This window comes from Rhinatrema bivittatum, chromosome 3 (assembly GCF_901001135.1).
Source record: "Rhinatrema bivittatum chromosome 3, aRhiBiv1.1, whole genome shotgun sequence".
Lineage (NCBI taxonomy): Eukaryota > Metazoa > Chordata > Amphibia > Gymnophiona > Rhinatrematidae > Rhinatrema > Rhinatrema bivittatum.
In genome coordinates this window covers 265555098-265572752 of record NC_042617.1, presented here as the reverse complement: position 1 = coordinate 265572752, position 17655 = coordinate 265555098, and the positions used below count along the sequence as shown (strand labels likewise).

The window sequence follows — 17655 nt, the reverse complement described above, 5'->3', positions numbered from 1 at the left end:
CCCAATGCTAGTCCTGAGTAAAAAGATATCAGTAACTGCAACTGAATATTAATATGTCCATTTCTCTCCTTCCTTTCAGAATCCATTACTTAGGAATGCAACCATTTACGTCATAAAGCAATGTCGCAGACTCCGACTTCCAAGATATACGTTGCATCCATCTTCTGCATTTACTTATTACTCTTCTGTACACCGACTACTTCTGTTTTCCTGTCCTTGAGCAAGAATTGCACCGAATGTATCAAGCTAATTCGTACTACTACTCAAACTGGATTTCAAGTCGTCTCAACAATCATCCACCAATCTCAACCACCAACTTCCTGTGCCACACTACCTGCATGTGCCCTGAATACTACCCAAGGCTATCAATCCTTCCATCGATGTCTAGAAACTGGCAAAGTCATCTGTCATACCCCAACAACTCCAAAGTACTACAACATCACCCTCACTGCAGGTCTACCAAAGAGCTACACATCAAGTATTGTCCCAGAAGGCAAGGGCATCTTGTACTACATCAACTCCACTAAGGTTCTTATGGGAAGTGAAACGATTGTCACACTAACGTTCGATGCCTGTGAAGCCATTGATAAACACCCAAATGCACTCCATTGTGGGTCTCAAGCCTGGAGAAATTCCTATGTCTATAATCACAAATACCTCTGCCCATACAACCGTGCAGCTAATCCATCCAGTTGGCTACCATGCGGAGGGGACCTGACGCTGTCAGGATGGGCTCTAGTTTGTGATTACACCGGTGGAGGTTACCATGGCTGCCACGGAATAGGACGGTTAACTGCAGTACATGGTAATACAGTATCTATACAATGGCCTCTAAGAAGTGAAGGATTCCCTTGGCAAGATACTTGGGGATTTGGTATCGACGGAACTGGAAAAGACCCTATGACCTACATTACCATCACTCAGCCGAGAGACAAACCTCGTCCAATTATTCACCAGACTACTGTGGTGGGTTATCAATCCTTCTTCGATGAAATATCCCATGCCACTGAGGAACTAAAGAAACATACAATTTCTCAACAAATAAAAAACCTGTTTGTCAATTTGGCAGAAAACATAGCTCTCTCTCTCGAAGTCAAGAACTGTTTTGTATGTGGAGGAACAGATACAGGAGAGCAATGGCCATGGGAAGCCAAGGAAACATTCCAATCTGATCTTAACACCTTAAATACTACTGTAACCTACAACCGTAAATCTCATCCATATGAGTGGGCACTACAGACTGATGTTATTGGCAGACTATGTATCTCTCGACAACATTCACGCATCTATACCGTGCCTGTTGGAAATTCTCCAGGAGTTCTTACTGCCAACCTTACCACCCAGACATGGTGGCAGACTGAAAATTCTACCATGCCTACTCCCATCTGGACTGACTTGACTTTGAACAAGACATGGACAGCTGCTGGCGTTGCTACTACCATTTTCAATGCTCCAGATGGTTATTATTATGTATGTGGACGAAGAGCCTATGAACAATTACCAACCAGCTGGTATGGAACTTGCTTCTTGGCTACAATTCGGCCAAGTTTCTTCCTACTTCCCATCACTGCTGGGGAAACCTTAGGAGTTCCAGTATACAGTCCCATGAGACCTAACAAACGCCGAAGCACTCCTAAAGTATCCATAGGAGATTGGAAAGATCAGGAGTGGCCTCCTGAACGAATTGTACAATACTATGGTCCGGCCACCTGGGCTGAGGATGGTTCTTATGGATATAGAACACCTATCTATATGCTCAATCGAATTATACGACTCCAAGCAGTACTGGAACTCCTGACAAATGATTCTGCCTTGGCTCTCAACATCTTAGCCAAGCAAAACACTAAAATTCTAACAGCTGTCTACCAAAATCGATTGGCTTTAGACTACCTCCTAGCCCAGGAAGGTGGTGTATGTCGCAAATTTAATCTTTCTAACTGTTGTTTACAGGTAGATGACAAGAGTAAAGTCATTGAGGAGATTACTGATCGAATGATTCGCCTAGCACATGTACCAGTGCAGACATGGACTGGAATCCTTGACTGGACAGGTTCCTTACCCAACTGGCTCACTTCCATTCCAGGCCTTAAAGAACTCCTCTTTCCTCTGATACTTCTTGTTTTCACCTGCATTCTATTTCCTATTTGTCTCCCTCTTATTTTTAGACATCTTCGATCCATGATTGAACATATTGCTGATCGGCGAGCAGCTGCTCACGTCATGATGATTAATAAGTATGTGTCTGTCTCCACATTCCCTTCATCTGATTCTTCTGACTACGACACTAACAATGATTCAGATACTGATTCTGATAAAGAGTACCTAACTACTAACCTCTAAGCATTACCATAATGCCATAATGGAGCCACCGTGTTGTTGGGGTAAGTCGGGCTACAAAGGGGGGTGACACCAATAAGAACATAAGAAGAACATAAGAAAATGCCATACTGGGTCAGACCAAGGGTCCATCAAGCCCAGCATCCTGTTTCCAACAGTGGCCAATCCAGGCCATAAGAACCTGGCAAGTACCCAAAAACTAAGTCTATTCCATGTAACCATTGCTAATGGCAGTGGCTATTCTCTAAGTGAACTTAATAGCAGGTAATGGACTTCTCCTCCAAGAACTTATCCAATCCTTTTTTAAACACAGCTATACTTACTGCACGAACCACATTCTCTGGCAACAAATTCCAGAGTTTAATTGTGCGTTGAGTAAAAAGAACTTTCTCCGATTAGTTTTAAATGTGCCCCATGCTAACTTCATGGAGTGTCCCCTAGTCTTTCTACCATCCGAAAGAGTAAATAACCGATTCACATCTACCCGTTCTAGACCTCTCATGATTTTAAACACCTCTATCATATCCCCCCTCAGTCGTCTCTTCTCCAAGCTGAAAAGTCCTAACCTCTTTAGTCTTTCCTCATAGGGGAGTTGTTCCATTCCCCTTATCATTTTGGTAGCCCTTCTCTGTACCTTCTCCATCGCAATTATATCTTTTTTGAGATGCGGCGACCAGAATTGTACACAGTATTCAAGGTGCGGTCTCACCATGGAGCGATACAGAGGCATTATGACATTTTCCGTTTTATTCATCATTCCTTTTCTAATAATTCCCAACATTCTGTTTGCTTTTTTGACTGCCGCAGCACACTGAACCGACGATTTCAATGTGTTATCCACTATGACACCTAGATCTCTTTCTTGGGTTGTAGCACCTAATATGGAACCCAACATCGTGTAATTATAGCATGGGTTATTTTTCCCTATATGCATCACCTTGCACTTATCCACATTAAATTTCATCTGCCATTTGGATGCCCAATTTTCCAGTCTCACAAGGTCTTCCTGCAATTTATCACAATCTGCTTGTGATTTAACTACTCTGAACAATTTTGTGTCATCTGCAAATTTGATTATCTCACTCGTCGTATTTCTTTCCAGATCATTTATAAATATATTGAACAGTAAGGGTCCCAATACAGATCCCTGAGGCACTCCACTGTCCACTCCCTTCCACTGAGAAAATTGCCCATTTAATCCTACTCTCTGTTTCCTGTCTTTTAGCCAGTTTGCAATCCACGAAAGGACATCGCCACCTATCCCATGACTTTTTACTTTTCCTAGAAGCCTCTCATGAGGAACTTTGTCAAACGCCTTCTGAAAATCCAAGTATACTATATCTACCGGTTCACCTTTATCCACATGTTTATTAACTCCTTCAAAAAAGTGAAGCAGATTTGTGAGGCAAGACTTGCCCTGGGTAAAGCCATGCTGACTTTGTTCCATTAAACCATGTCTTTCTATATGTTCTGTGATTTTGATGTTTAGAACACTTTCCACTATTTTTCCTGGCACTGAAGTCAGGCTAACCGGTCTGTAGTTTCCCGGATCGCCCCTGGAGCCCTTTTTAAATATTGGGGTTACATTTGCTATCCTCCAGTCTTCAGGTACAATGGATGATTTTAATGATAAGTTACAAATTTTTACTAATAGGTCTGAAATTTCATTTTTTAGTTCCTTCAGAACTCTGGGGTGTATACCATCTGGTCCAGGTGATTTACTACTCTTCAGTTTGTCAATCAGGCCTAGCACATCTTCTAGGTTCACCGTGATTTGATTCAGTCCATCTGAATCATTACCCATGAAAACCTTCTCCATTACGGGTACCTCCCCAACATCCTCTTCAGTAAACACCGAAGCAAAGAAATCATTTAATCTTTCCGCGATGGCCTTATCTTCTCTAAGTGCCCCTTTAACCCCTCGATCATCTAACGGTCCAACTGACTCCCTCACAGGCTTTCTGCTTCGGATATATTTAAAAAAGTTTTTACTGTGAGTTTTTGCCTCTACAGCCAACTTCTTTTCAAATTCTCTCTTAGCCTGTCTTATCAATGTCTTACATTTAACTTGCCAATGTTTATGCTTTATCCTATTTTCTTCTGTTGGATCCTTCTTCCAATTTTTGAATGAAGATCTTTTGGCTAAAATAGCTTCTTTCACCTCCCCTTTTAACCATGCCGGTAATCGTTTTGCCTTCTTTCCACCTTTCTTAATGTGTGGAATACATCTGGACTGTGCTTCTAGAATGGTATTTTTAACAATGACCATGCCTCTTGGACATTTTTTACTTTTGTAGCTGCTCCTTTCAGTTTTTTTCTAACAATTTTTCTCATTTTATCAAAGTTTCCCTTTTGAAAGTTTAGCACGGGAGCCTTGGATTTGCACACTGTTCCTTTTCCAGTCATTAAATCAAATTTGATCATATTATGATCACTATTGCCAAGCGGCCCCACCACCGTTACCTCTCTCACCAAGTCCTGTGCTCCACTGAGAATTAGATCTAAAATTGCTCCCTCTCTCGTCGGTTCCTGAACCAATTGCTCCATAAAGCTATCATTTATTCCATCCAGGAACGTTATCTCTCTAGCGTGACCCGATGATACATTTACCCAGTCTATATTGGGGTAATTGAAGTCTCCCATTATTACTGCACTACCAATTTGGTTAGCTTCCCTAATTTCTCTTAGCATTTCACTGTCCATCTCACCATCTTGACCAGGTGGACGGTAGTATACCCCTATCACTGTAGTCTTCCCTGATACACAAGGGATTTCTACCCATAAAGATTCAATTTTGTATTTAGTCTCATGCAGGATGTTTATCCTGTTGGACTCTATGCCATCCCGGACATAAAGCGCCACACCTCCTCCCGACTGCTCCTCTCTGTCATTGCGATATAATTTGTACCCCGGTATAGCACTGTCCCATTGGTTATCCTCTTTCCACCATGTCTCTGAGATGCCAATTAAGTCTATGTCATCATTTACTGCTATACATTCTAATTCTCCCATCTTACTTCTTAGACTTCTGGCATTAGCATACAAACACCCGTCTCAAACCCGTGAAGCAACCAACGAACTAACAACATATTAGGGCTCACATTCTATGTCACCAGTATTAATTCCTATTTGTCATTTCAGTTACTCTTCAGATATAAAGTGATACTTCTGCCTTCTCTTCAGAGTTGAAGTATCAAAGGGGGGAATGAAGGAGTTCAATTTCGTGACCCCCCCTGAAGTACGAACGAACAACTGAATATCCTCCGACTAATCATGCCAGCAGTGAAACGCACAGCCATCTTGAACGTACTAATATTTGCAACACAAATGATACGTAATGCGTAGTGACGCAGTGGCGCACTAACTTTTAGCGTAACGTAACGTAACTCCATTTTGGAATAATACTTTGTATTGTATTAATACGAATGCCGATGTAAAATGTCTAACACGTCAATTAAATGACGAAACAATAGTCTGATCATAAGCTACACCTACTAGAGGACCACGCTAGCTAATGCTTGTTCAGCAATTTGTGAAATGTTTGTTCAGCAAAAACCAGAACGCATGTGTGAAAGATAAGAGTTGTAAAGTGCATAAAAGTTTGCTCCGAAGGGGGCGTGACATGCAGTTGTACTGAGCCTTTGTCTTAGCTGCATCTTGCTGGCAATAAAAGTCTATCTTTACGGATCAGTTGTCTGGACCTCCTTACTGACTAAAAAGAGACGGTTACAATGGGACCGCCCCCCACCCCCTTGATATTGGGCTCCGCCTGCTATAAAATACTGCAGCTTTGTGAATCTAGGCCTTAGACTATAAGCCCTCTGGGGATAGGAAAATGCCTGTAAAAGCGGAATACAAATGAAATAAACTAATACATGTTCAGTTAACATCTGTGCTGGTGTTATTGGCTGTTTGGATTATGGTGGCAACTTGTGGTTGGAAATGGGAGGAAAGGGCACCTAGCATGCTTAGCTACCTAAGAGGGTGGAGTAAAAATGAAGAAACTGAAAAATATTATCTTTGATAAACAGTATACCCCCACAGATAGTCCTGTGCCTTGACCGGCAGGAATAAATGGCGGACTGGATGGACCACTTGGTCTTTTTCGGCCGTCATCTGTTATGCGTTCTAGTATATTTTGCTTTGCTGACCGTCCTTTAGTTCTTGGGTTCCCCATGGCTCTCCCATTAAGAGACAGCTTTTCAGCATGACTTTCCCTTTTCTTCTTTTGACCTAGTAAATTTCTCCTGTTCCAGTGAGTTTCTAGCTCATTCGGAACCAGGACTGGAATCGGGTGCCCTGAGTGCCTTCACAGCATCCCTAGCCCTGGTCAGTCCAGGAAGCGGAAAACCTCAACTGGGAATTGAACCCAGGTCCTCTGCTGTGCACTACCACCTAGCCTCCAGTTTGGCCTTTGGCTTTCGCTTACTAATATCTGTTCCCCAGTGGTGGGAGTGATCAGATTAAGTGCACTTCTTCCATTGTATTTTACTACACACTGGAAGAAAAGTTACTTGATCTACCTTTCTGATTCGTGAATACGATGCCACTCCTGGATTGTGAAAATCTGATCCACCTCAAATCAAAGCAGTTTACACACACAAATAAAATACTCATCGCTATTTTAAACTCCATATTTGAACCAGAAAATGTAATTTGCAAGCTCTCTGCACATGTGGTAGGCAGTGGAAGGTGCAGTTTGACAGGAAATAAAAGGCTGCAATCTCTGTATGTTTCTGATCCTATCACAGTCTTTTATGTGGCCTTTTCTCGCCATCTTCATGAGACAAACATATCATTGGGAAAACTATGGATCTCTGTATTCCAGTGTAGTAATTATTTGGTTGCTATGGGCAATCTGTGGATGATCTACTGGTGGCTTCATGTAGTGGTGTTGCCTGGGGAGTTGTTTGCAGATTAAATTAAGTTTAACATTTGTGCCAGGTTTGTTGACAGAAAGGATGTAGTCACATTTGTCCTAAGGGACCAGCTGGCTTCATTAATTCATGGCAGACTGCTCTAGATGTGTACATTTTTTCAGGACTGCAAGGGGGCTTGACCAGCTTGTTGTGAAAAAAAATGGAGCTAGGCTGCCATACTACGCAGGATATAATCTATAAAGATGACCTTTATTTTCAAATAACAATACTTACATTTAATTTGGCTGCATGAAATTAACATGGTTCTTTTCCCCCATAATGGGGAAGATTGATAAGGGGATGAAAATGAGCAGTCTGGCAAAAGTAGATAGTCTTTTGCACCTCAGCTAGAGTTGTTACTTCTTATCTGGCTAATTTACATGGGATAATCAGCAGAATGCATATGCAACAAACTTAACATTGACTTATTTGTCGTATACACGCAATTTAGTTTTCCTTATGCCACGTAACAAACAGTCTAACATTATTTTCTAACTGCATTTTTGTGTTACTGTGCACATGAATTATGTGTACATACTATCAGGAAAATATTTAATCTTTCACAAATTTAAATTTATTGCATTGCACATTGGAAGGAGGAGGAAAATGAGTTCTATACTTCAGAGAAGCATCTACATACAATCCTTCTCTAAAGGCTCACTAAGCAGAAAGCATCTTGTTGCTCAGGTAGTCTGATCTGTAACAGCCTATGTGAGTGCACCTGTGTGGATATGGGGGCCTGAGCCTTTGTGCGTGTATGGATGCCTCTGTATATCTGTGCCTTTGTATATGTGCCTGCCTGTGCATGCATTTGTATGCGTGTGTGTGTGTGTCTGCCTTGTGGATATGTGTGTGTGTCTGCCTGTGCCTGCCTCTGTGTGTGCCTGCACTCATATGCGAGCCAGTGTACACTTATGCAAGCTTGTGTGCATGCTCTATGCCCAACTGTCCCTGTGTGTGTGGGAGCATGAGAGACAGGGCTTCACAGATAGCATATTAAACATTATCAGGCTTTGATTGGGTTGTCTGGTCAATAACAGCCTGTGTAAATGTGTGCCTGTGTGTGTGCTCCTTTGTGTGCATCTGCGTGTTTGAAGATCCCTCTCCCTGTGCCTGTGTGTGTGCTCATGTTTGGGGAGCCTGTGTGCATCTCTGTCTGCCTTCATATGTATGTGTGGGTGCCTGTATACCTGTACGCCTGTGTGTGTGTGTGAGACAGGCCTTTGCAGACAGAGCATATTGTCTTTGCACAGTGCATCTTTCATTGTTCTGGGTGCCAGCTGGTGGCCACAGATATGACATTGTGACTGATTGATTGACCAACTGATATAAACCTTTTATATACAGTATATCATAGAAGATTATTGGTCTATTTACCACCATTCAATCTCCTAAGGAGCCTGTTTCCAAACTGAGGATAGTGTATTCAATATTTGGCAGACTCTCCTGAAGACCTATTCACCATGGCTTCCTTTCTGGCCTTCAAATGGGTTAACTAACTCCTATATATGGCTGTGAGTTTGAAAAGTTTCTGATTCAATTGGTGCTTTTAAAAATTATATTTTATATTATGGTATTACAGCAAACTTGATTTCTGTATCCCCCCTGTTTAGAACTGTTCTGAAACAAGAATGCAGTGATGCCATCTGTGACTTAATCAGATGAGATTGATGCTAGAAGTCAACTGCATTCATTGGTTTTTGACCTGAAAAAAATGCCATGCCAATTACAGTAAAGCCAAAATTATGTGAGACAGCAACATTTGAAGTAAATATAAGTGCATTTTTTAAGGAAAATAAAGGTCAGACATTGCACAAGAACCATAGATTCTGGTTATTTAGTAAGTTACTGTTTTTTTATATAGAAAAACCAAGATTAGCATTCTGAAATCAGTGATTTGCGAGAGTATGGCCCAGTTCAGGTATTTTTAGGCATGTTCTGGTTTTGAGATCATAAATCTGGTAATGGGATTTTGCAGTCTAAGAACTGCTCCAGGTAACAGATGATCATGCTAATATGACAGGTGGCTTAGTGTTTTATTGAACTCAATTTTCAGACCACAAAATTATGCTTAAAGATTAGGTGCACACTACTTCATGCTTCAAGTCCGCAATCTAAAAATGGGAGTGCTTGCAACAGTAGTTGAGATTGGCCCTGCGCCTTTTGCGATCTGAAAATCAGCACATTTCTAGTTTGATTCTCACTGTTCCCTCATGAATAGTTTCCATAACTAAATTTGCAACTCATGAGCTCTAGAAAATGCTCAGTGAGAATAAAATCTTTATTAATGCAAAATAATTGCACATTCTGAGGACAAGTTTCAAAACTGAAAACTGAAAATTTCCCTCCCCCTGTGGGTAAATCCACCCCATGCTGCTTTTTCTTGTGCCAAAAAGGGGCAGAAGCAGCTGAAAACATGCAGGGATTATCATTTGGAAATCCCCATGTTTCATTGATGGCTGAAAAGCAGGTGCAAAGTTCACAGGTACTAACTTACCTGTGCTGCCAGCTGGCTCTGAATTTTCTAAGGGAAGCTGTGTGAGTAGTTCTGTTTGGAAATGTGCTTGCTTTCTACCCCCAGGCCTACAAGCACCCTCTGGGGTATAAAAATGACCTTATCTATACATATCTTATACTAGGAATAGAAACTCCAGTCTTCAAGTGCTGCAAAAAGGTCTGAATATCCACAATGAATATGCATGAAGTATATGTGCAGACAATAGCGGCAGTGCATGCAAATGTTTCTCATTCATATTCACTGTGATAGCCTGAAAACCAGCACTGTTGGTGGCACCCCAGGACTGGAGTGGCCTATCCCTGTAGCAAATTTCTGATGGAAACTATCTGCATGTTGACTCCGAACTTACCTTGAAGCTTCAATTCGATACCAAACCTGGTCATCAATGCTCAGATCTGGATATTCTACACGTCCAACACCAGATCCTACATCCCACAGGAAGTTCACCTTGCCTTTACGCATCTCTATGGCCAAGAAGTCAGTCTAGTGAATGAAAATTTTAACATTTTCAGAACTGATCAGGAAAAAAATTACTTTTGGAATGGCACTGAGGATGACTATACATTAACCAATTTTAGAAAATTGTTTTTGACCTCGAAAACAAATGAGTTGTATTGAATATCAGTGTGGGTATAGTGATACTTATAATATAATTCTAACATATCAGATATGGCTACTCTCAGCAACCCATATTACTGAGAAATAAATTCTTACTAAGATTAAAGATCCTCCCAATAGGACAATGGAAGTAAAACTTTTGTTGTGTCATTTAAAAAATAATTTAATTTTTTTTTTATCTTAATTTGAAAACATTTGAACAGGCTTTGACAAAGCAAATGATGTGAACATTTTCTTGAATCTTGAAAAATTCATTTTGTAATTAAATATCTACTTCTGCAGCCTGACTGGTGTGAGCTTGAAAGACATTGCCAGTAAAGAGTTGTGCCAAGTTGTACAGTTACAGCTTTCACAGGTAGATAAGATATTCAGCGGACTAGTGATATTTACCTGGATAATCAGCAGCGCTTATCCACAACTGCTAACTTTAGGGTACGTATTTTCCCAGCCAAACTTACAGGGTTAACTTTATCTAAGTAGAGCTGAATATCAGTGCTCACTGGCTGAAATGTAACCAAACCCCTGCAATGCCTCTTTTTCATCTGGCTAAATTTTATGTGAGTGATGAGTTACTTGGACAAAATTTAGCCAGAGAGTAGGGGGGATTGGCTCTAATCGTGGGTTTTCAAATCTCTTGGCAATTCCAAAAGGGAACTCACAATCCACCAAGGAATCTTGAAAAAAGTGTTTTTACAAGGTGTCAGCAAGCCTGTCCGAGTCCCTATAAACAACACGGGTCACCCAATCTTTTCTTTTATTCATCCTGAATGCCTAAAGTTTTTATTGCATATAGAAATGTCATACAAAATCTTTTAACACCCATGCAAAAATGCAGGTAAAAAAATCTCTCAATCAATCACAATATCCAGCCCAAGTCCAACCTGGCCAATGTTTCGCATAAATGCTTCTTCAGGGGCATCTACATTCCACAACGCATTTCTATTTTAACAAAGGCAAAAAGGGTTGGTTTTATAATTATCCTGAAAAACATGAAACCATTGGGTTTCACATTTGAGAATAGCATCTCTCAAATTTTGCAAAATGGAGAGCTTTGAGGGGGAATGCCATCCTCCAAATGCTGAGCTTTAAACACAGAACAACCGATAACGTCCACAGTGTCATGAAGTCAGATGCTGGTAAATCTGAATTGGAGAGACAAAATGAGTAAGAAATCGCCACATAAAAAGGTTGATTGCAAAAAAAGGTAAAGGTCACAAAAAAACCCCCAAAACACTAAAATCGTTCAGCATTAAGTCCCTCAGGTGTTACTGTATTAAGTTTATACGAGGGTAAGTCAGTAAGTAAGTCACAAATCTCTCTACTAAAGTAATAAAACATATATCTGTAATGTCATATTCCATAGATGGCAGCACCTTACAAGTGCTTATGTACATAAATAGTTATTTAAACTGTGCATGCGCAGGGGCTGTGTACAGAAGGAAAATGGCTGCTGTGTTGACAGATTGTACAGTCAAAGAACAACGTGCTGTTGTCCGATTTTTATGGGCTAAGGGCTTAGTGGCAAAAGACATTCTTAAATAAATGTATCCAGTATATGGAGAGAAATGTCTCTCGCGTAAAGCAATTTATAACTGGACCGATAAATTTGCACAAGGATGTGCCAACATGAATGACGAAACCAGACCTGGTCAACCTGTAGAGATTGCGACAGAGGCAACTGGGAAGCAGGTTGAAGAGATGGTTCGCGCTAACCGGAGGGTAACAATTGACGAAGTTGCCAAAGAAATTGGGTGTTCTCATGGATTAGCATATTCCTTAGTGCACGATGCATTGAACTTTTGCAAAGTCTGAGCAAGATAGGTTCCCAAACATCTGACCGAAGGCAATAAGAACAACCGGATGGGTGTCTGTTTGGAAAATCTCTGCCATTATGCAAACAAAGGTGAATCAGTGATGGCACGTATTGTTACTGGTGACGAGTCGTGGGTGCACCACTATCAACCAGAAGTGAAACACGATTCCATGCAGTGGAAGCATCCACTATCACCGATACCAAGAAAGTTCAAGCTTGTGCCTTCTGCAGGAAAGGTGATGTTGACTGTGTTTTGGGACCGAGATGGGATACTCTTAACCAGTTTTCAGAAGCATGGTGAATCTGTTAATTCGGCTTCCAACTGTGCTACTCTATTAAAGCTTAAAGGAGCTAATCGTAGAAAATGCCCAGATCTGGAAAAAAGAGAAGTGCTGATTCTTCATGATAATGCCAGACCACATACTTCGAATGAGACTCGTCAGACAATTGCAAACCTGCACTGGGAAGTTCTTGAACATCCACCATACAGTCCGGATTTGGCACCCAGGGATTTTCACTTGTTTGGCAAACTGAAAAGCCATCTCGGTGGTAAACATTTCACCAGCGATGAAGAAGTGGAACAAGAGGTGAAGCGCTGGTTACGATGCCAGCCAAAAGACTTTTATGCAGAAGGTTTTGACGGACTTTTCAAACGCTGGGACAAATGTATAAATGTTTGCGGCGATTACGTTGAAAAGTAGTTGGTTTTTCCAGAAAAACTGTTTGTGACTATATTCTGTATATTTCACAGTAAATAATTCATCTTTTGCATTTAAATAAATTTCATGAATATTAATCCCATGTATGTTTGTGACTTACTGACTTACCCTCGTATATCCATCATTGCTCTAAACCTAACAATTTAATGTCCATGTTCCCTCCCCTCCAATCTGGAATCAGCTGATTTATAACATGAAACCGATGATCATCAAAACAAGGTCAAACTCATCGCAGTGTGTCACTAGCGGTGCTACAGAGCAGTGGAGATCCAAGTTGGAATGATGTTCAATTATCCTGATTTTAATAGTCCACTTAAAAATTCATGCATGGATACTGTATTATATGGATGACCCCAGCAGATAAGCAAGTACTAGAGTGTCTTAAATGGATCATAAAATTGGCAAATGGAAGAAATAAAGATGATGTATTCAATGGCACATGACACTGAGTAATTATCTCAAGGCTTGTGTATTGCTGGTGTAAAACTTGCTCTATGAAAGTATACGAAAATCATTAAAAAAAACAATTTAGCATGTAAATTACTGCCCATAGTATAGGCTATCTTTGGTAATTCCTTAAAAATCTCATGTATTTGTAAGATCCTCCAATGAGTGAATGTCTGCTTGTGTAATAAAACCCGACTGAGTCTTGTGAATCCATATATCTAAAAAGTTATCTGATGGAGCTTGAATATTGGTAGTAAATGTCAAATGAGAATCCAATTAATTCAGCCAATCTTAAATAATCAAGCATGATTTAGGACCTCTCCACAGTAAAAAGATATTGTCAATGAAATGTTTCCACTTTACCAAATGCAGATTAAATGGATGAGAACATAACCACTGTTCTTCAAAAAATCCCATATAAAATTTGCTAAATGGGGGAGCCATGGTGGCCACCAACTGCTGTTTCATGAACCTTTTGGTATAGCACAGATTAAATGCAAAAAGGTTTAGTCATCGTAATCTCTAACAAATGTGTCAAAAAAGTATTTGAATTCTGTGTGGTCAAGGTCATTGTTACAAAAAAAAGAACGCCACTATATGTCTAGTCCTGACTCAGGTTTCATTACTTTTCTTTATCATAAACCTGTAAGTTCTAACACTTTACTTCATTTTGAAAGTGCTCACCCACATGTGTTGCAGGAAAGCTTGCCTTTAAGTCAATTCTTCAGGTTGCGGAGTCTATGAGTATCACACACAAGCTAAAGCCATGAAAGCCCGTTTTCCAACTCAGGGTTGTCCTGTATCCTGTGTCCGTAAAGCATATTCATGAGCTAAGCATAGACATCGTGAATGGCTATTTCTACCATAGCAGCAAAGTATGACTTATTACCTTTTTCATCGAGAGTAAGAGATATTTGATCCTCTATTATTAGGCATCGGAGGGTCTATCAAATACATGAGATTTTTAAGATTTACCACGGATAGCCTATATTAAAGGCAATAACTTACATGATAATTGTTTTCCTGATTTTCATAGACATACTCTCATAGAAACAAGTTCTACACCAGCAGTACACAAGCCTTGTGGTAATTGCTCAGTGTGTCATGTGTCATTGAACACATCATCTTTATTTGGTCCGACTGCCAAATTTCACAATACATTTAAGACACTCTACTACTTGCTGGGGTCATCCATATAATACAGTGTCCATGCATGAAGTTTTATATTGGCAAATCTAAGTGGACTATTAAAACCAGGATGATTGAACATTATTCCAACTTGAGTCTCCATCGCTCTGTAGCACCGCTAAGTGACACATTGCGATAAGTTTGACCTTCTTTTGATGATCTTCGATTTCATGGTATAAATCAGCTGATTCCAAATTGGTGGAGAGGGAACATGGACATTAAATTGTTACTCTTAGAACAGCGATGGATATAAACTCCATACAGTTAGACTTAAGGGCCTTAATCCTGAATGATTTTAATGGTTTTTTTGTGACCCTATTTTTGTGATTAGCACTTTTATGTGGCAATTTCTTACTAATTTTTGGTCTCTGATTCAGATTAACCAGCATCTTCTGATGTCATCATGATGGACATTATCGGCTGTTCTGTGTTTGTTTTAAACAATTTCTATTATTTCAATAAACATCAAGCAATAAAGCTTTACAGAGATCCAGTAAGAAATACAAATCTTAATAAAAAGAGAACAATTCACAAGTAATCCATATTGTCTGTAGTAAAACCACAATTGGGTGCAGGGCTCTGGAACATCATCAATGAAATAGGAATAACAAAGAAATGAAAAGGCTGCATATTTCAATTTAAACCTCAACAACAACTAAACAAAATCACCCTGGAGTTGAGGCTGAGACAAAAGCTATTCTGCTATCTAATAATGCCTTTAATTGATTAGGCTCATAAAATATGAACCTATTCCCATCTAACTTAAGGGAATAATTAGAAGGATAATATAAGAAAAACTCTCCACCTAAGGCAAGAACAGACTCCCTAAACTGAAAAAATGACTTTCTTCTACTCTTCAAACATCTGGAAATATATGTATTTAATACCCCATCAAAAGAGGATCTTTATTTGAAAAGAAAAGCTTCATAATAAGATTTTTCTCATTCGCAGAGGAGCATTGAATCAATAAATTTGCTCGCTCATCTATTTTATCATTGGATTGCTCCAAAAAAATTGTCAAATTAAATGAACCAGAATAAACTTGTGAAGAATCAAGATTATCAACCCCAGAAACCATTTTAGGATAAATGTAACATACTTTAACAAGAGAAGGTGTATGTTCTTCAGAAATACCTAAAACATTTCTCATATATTTGGCAATAAGTTCACATGGAGAAATCAAAGAAGTTAAGGAAAATTTAAGAGTTGAAGATTTAAAACTCTCCATCAGTTTTCAAACAATTCAAGGCATTTATGTATGCTGGAACTGTCTTTAGTAGAAGCCATTTTATATTCCTGAGATAGTAAATCATGGGTTTCTAAACTTATTAATCACTTTTCATGTTCACCAAGAGTTGCTTGAAAGTCAGAGCAATGCACCATTAAAGAAACCATAGAAGAATCAAAGTCCTCCATATGTTTACTTATTGCCTTTTCCAGAGTAACGATGGCATGCCAAACATCATTCAAGGTGATATTAGTTGCACTCTGCAGAGTGGAATCCAACGGAGATTGTGGTAATAATTCCAAAGGGACATCCTTTGATCCAACAGCCCCTAAAGAAGTCCCTGGGAATACTGGCATAGAGGGAAGTATGCAGTGCTCAGGATTAAGAGTGGTATTTTCCTCTAGTTGGCCCAGCACTGTCCCAGTCTTGCCACCAGTAACGAGGGAACCTGAGTAAAGTCCCAAAGAAGCTGGAAGCCCTGAAAAAATCTGAGGGATAGTCCGTTGTGAAAGAGCAGAGGGTCAGAACGAACCCAGCCTCTCCTCTTACCCATAACGAAAAGAAAAAGGGCAAAACCAGGAGTTCGGCGGGAGCAGTCAATTTGTGAGCCCAAACAGGAACATAGAGGTGCACCTCTTTGGCACGCAGATTAGGCAGTGCACACCAGCAGTGATGCAGGGCACCTCTTTTTGAAATTAACCCTCAGCACTTCCTCCTGATGTCAGGGCAGTGTCCCTGTATGCTGGTGCTCTGGTCTGGGAAGTCAAGCGTTCACCAACCTGGCAGCCTTGCCTGGAAATGAAAGTCCTGCACTGCTGTTCTGTGTTTAAAGCTCAGCATGAGGAGAATGCCATTCCTTTCCAAGGCTCTCCATTTTGCAAAATTTGAGAGACATTATGCTCATTCAAATGTGAAAACCAATTGCTTCATGTTTTTCAGATAATTATAAAACCGACTCTTTGTGCCTTTGTTAAAATAGCAATGCGTTGTGGAATGTAGATGCCCCTGAAGAAGCAGTTATGCGAAACGTTGGCCGTGTTGGACTTGGGCTGGATATTGTGATTGGTTGAGAGATATTTTACTTGCATTTTTGTTGTGTGTCCCAGCCGCGTTGGCGCCGCGACCGGGCCTGCTCACCTAGCGCTTCCGTTTACCAGCTCCAGTTTCCCCTCACTCGCAGCAATCACCAGTGCCTCCCATCCACGGCACCCCTGGGAGTCTCCAGGCCTATCGAGGCCTTCAGTATCGCGGCACTCCTCACGTCTGTGCTCGGCGTCCTCCATGGCATTGGCCCTGCCCCTAGACGCGTGCGCACAGACCACGCGGCCCTTTAAAGGGCCCAGCACAGGAAGCCAGTCCTTGGCGCCCGCTGATGACCTCACATGATATCAGTATAAAAGGTGAGGCCCAGTCCCCAGAGCCTCGCCTTGGGAATCGGGTCGACACCGTTGGTGTACTAGTTTGCCTCGTGTGTTCCAGTGTCTCCTGTTCCAGCATCTCCTGTTCCAGCGTCTCTTCGTTCCAGCGTCTCTTCGTTCCCTGTGTCTCCGTGTGTTCCTGTATCCTTCTCAGGTAGTACTTCTTCAGACTGAACTCTGGTATTGACCACTGCCTGCCTGACCATTCTCCTGTCTGCCGCCTGGAACTGACCACTGCCTGCCTGACCATTCTTCTGTCTGCCGCCTGGAACTGACTCTGGTATTGACCCTTGCTTTGGCTGACTATTCCTGGACTGATACTCTGGCTCTGACCCTTGCGCTTCACTCGGACACTCTTTTCTGGCCTACTGTGACTACCAGACCAACCTGCTTGGAAACTAACCATGGCATCCACTTGACTAGACCCGCAGGCGCTGCCTGCCTCGCCCA

At 40.9% G+C, this 17655-nt stretch overlaps 1 protein-coding gene across 1 annotated transcript in view; it reads right to left on the bottom strand.

The window, feature by feature from the left end:
* LAMA2 (laminin subunit alpha 2) overlaps positions 1-17655 on the bottom strand; it is a 1492466-nt gene that overhangs the window by 144456 nt on the left and 1330355 nt on the right. The window contains 1 exon segment of the mRNA XM_029596813.1: positions 10124-10257. Within this exon segment, the coding sequence (XP_029452673.1) occupies positions 10124-10257 (134 nt within the window).